Here is a 2,614-nt window from a genome sequence, read left to right as displayed (position 1 = left end):
ATGAACACATGTATATATACTTACATTGTACATCAAGTGTAAATGTAGTGTTGCTAGTTCCAGCATCATTACTAACAGTTAGAGTATATATACCAGATTGATTACGTTGTACATTAGTAAATGATACATTATAATCATTCACAATGGTTACTCCAGTGTTAGATACAGGATTAATATTTAATGATAATTGTGAAGATGTTATAGTTGGAGGGAATGGATCAGATCCTAACTGTTGTAGACTACCAGTAGTGATATCCTCACCCTCAGTTACTGTTTGAACTGGTACATTAGTCAATAGAGATGGAATAACTAATAAATAAATAGGAATGATTTTATGGATTCATTATATATTTTACCTACCTGGTAATCCTAACCTAAACTGTCTTGTACCTTGATTAGTATTTCCACATTCAATTGTTATCAAATCAAACTCATTGGTGAAGTTCAAAAATGTGAAATTACTACGAAAGGTGAGATTTCCAGATCCCAAAAGGTCTCCATCGACTACTATTTTATTCAAAAGGAAGCTTGGTCCTGTAATATCATTGTTAATATTAATATTAACAGATTCAAACATTGTTTCATTAGCTCTCTTGTACTGCCATGCTGTCAATACTTGATTGGAATTCAGAATAACTTCACAGTAAAGTAACAGATCTTCTCCTTCCCTTCCAATCACATCTCTTGGTTGAGATCCTGGCTCTGATAAAGGAAAAGTAACAAAAGTTAGTTGAGAAACAATCGCATTTGGTAGTAGTAGAAACAGCAGACAGTAGCACAACTCAACCTTCATCTCTGTCAAGTTCCTCCCACTTCTATGTTGTCACTAAATAAACTAGACTAATACATAACTTTGGTGCACTCATGTCATAGATTTAAAATTATTTAAAAATTAATAGTTTCATATACAGCAGGTGGAGCAGTTGATGACCCAGTAGGAGGACTAGCTGCAGTAATGGTGTGTCCTGCAGGTAAAGAATATGCCACATTCTCTTGTACATTAACAATTGAATCAACTGCTGCATATGCTTCATTAGACACTGAAGGAATTGATGATATATTACTGAAGGCTGTTGGTTCTTTTTCATCAGCAGATGCTTTATTTTCTGAAACAAAACAATAATGCAAATATAAATCATTACTAACATACTTTGTCTCAAGCAAAGACATTGTAAAACAATAATAATGATGAGTATTATAACTACTGTCAGTAATATAAATATACTGATTGTTATACCAGCAATAGCACCACTTGATAATCCTATAATTATAAACAGAAAATGAAATGAAAAATAAGAACAAAATATGAAGTCATTAACCTGATTTATCAACAGTTTGAGGTGTAGTGGTAGGAGTATCAATAATAGAACCAGTAGCAGTTGATATACTAGGAGTAACTGATGTAGTAATGATAGATACAGTAGTGCTGAATACTGCAATGTAATGTATTGTAATGACACATTAAAATAATAATAATATACTCACTTGGATCAATAGTAAAGATTTGAGGATGAGTAAGAACATCTGAAGAACCATATTGATTGATGGTTACTATACTGATTGATACTAACCCACCATTAGGTATACTAATACTAATATTAACAATATCATTAGCCTCATAACCATTGAACTGATGTGTAGTAGAACTTATAATAGATCCATCAGATGTGTTAGTAGTATTAACAATAAACCTAATATTAGTATCACCAGGATACATTGTACGCACTCTTAATACTAGTACACCAGGAGATGGCACAGTACCAGTAATCACTGGAGATGAAGGAATACCTGTACAAAGAATGAAAAAAAACAAACAATTCTTATGTTGTGTGGAAAATTTAAGCTGATTGACTCCAACCAAAATTGAATTTTTATAAACTTTTGAATTTGCTTCAAAATTTGGCCAAAGTTCTTTACTAAAGTACAGAAATTTTGGTCAAAAATAAAAAGGAGACAGTTATTCATTTTTATAATTTTTCTGATGCATATACATGCATGTACTTACCAGGTATATTGCATAGAAAGTTTAAGCTGATTCCAATCAAAATTAGATTTTTTTTAAATTTTTAAAGTTGCTCCAAAATTTGGGCTAAAGTCCCTTCACTGTATAGGGACTTTGATCGAATTTCACCAAAAATGACTAAAAGAGACTTCTCATTTTTAATAATTTTTTTCTGATGCATATACTGGTACATGTTGTTATGCTTTTTTAAAAAATTTGTTTCAATTTTGATCATATTTAGATTTTTACGAAGCTTTAAAGTTGCTCCAAAATTGGGCCAAAATAGCTAGTTGTGAATTCTTTAATTTTATAATTTTTCTGATACATAAACATGTTTTTATGCTGTTTTCAAGTTTGAGCTAATTCGAATGAAAATTAATTTTTTAATAAGTTTTTAAAGTTGCTAAATTTGACCAATGATACCATAATGTACCGGTATATCGATAATGGCTCCAAGCCTCCAAGTAAACTTTCTATTTTTATATTAGGTATAAATGCAAACAACAAAACTAATAAACTTTACCTTCAGCAGGCACAATGTTATTAATATTCCTAACATCAGTTCCATTAGCATTGATAGCTGCTATTCTACAAGAGTATGATAGTCCAGCA

The 2,614-nt window shown here is 30.9% G+C and overlaps 1 protein-coding gene across 1 annotated transcript in view; it reads right to left on the bottom strand.

The window, feature by feature from the left end:
• Positions 1–833: 833 nt before the first annotated feature.
• Positions 834–2,614, bottom strand: part of LOC109582133 (uncharacterized) — a 3,008-nt gene continuing 1,227 nt past the window's right edge. The window contains exons 3-6 of the mRNA XM_019996750.1: positions 1,486–1,788; positions 1,320–1,433; positions 1,151–1,261; positions 834–1,106 (exon numbers count right to left, since the gene is read on the bottom strand). Coding sequence (XP_019852309.1) covers positions 886–1,106; positions 1,151–1,261; positions 1,320–1,433; positions 1,486–1,788 — 749 coding nt within the window. The 3' untranslated portion in view covers positions 834–885. The remainder of the gene's footprint in view (positions 1,107–1,150; positions 1,262–1,319; positions 1,434–1,485; positions 1,789–2,614) is intronic.

The sequence above is a fragment of the Amphimedon queenslandica genome, unplaced genomic scaffold (assembly GCF_000090795.2).
Source record: "Amphimedon queenslandica unplaced genomic scaffold, v1.1 AMPQUscaffold_13399, whole genome shotgun sequence".
NCBI classification, from domain to species: domain Eukaryota; kingdom Metazoa; phylum Porifera; class Demospongiae; order Haplosclerida; family Niphatidae; genus Amphimedon; species Amphimedon queenslandica.
The sequence above is the reverse complement of the archived record's forward strand: the minus strand, read 5'-3'. Positions and strand labels throughout refer to the sequence as shown.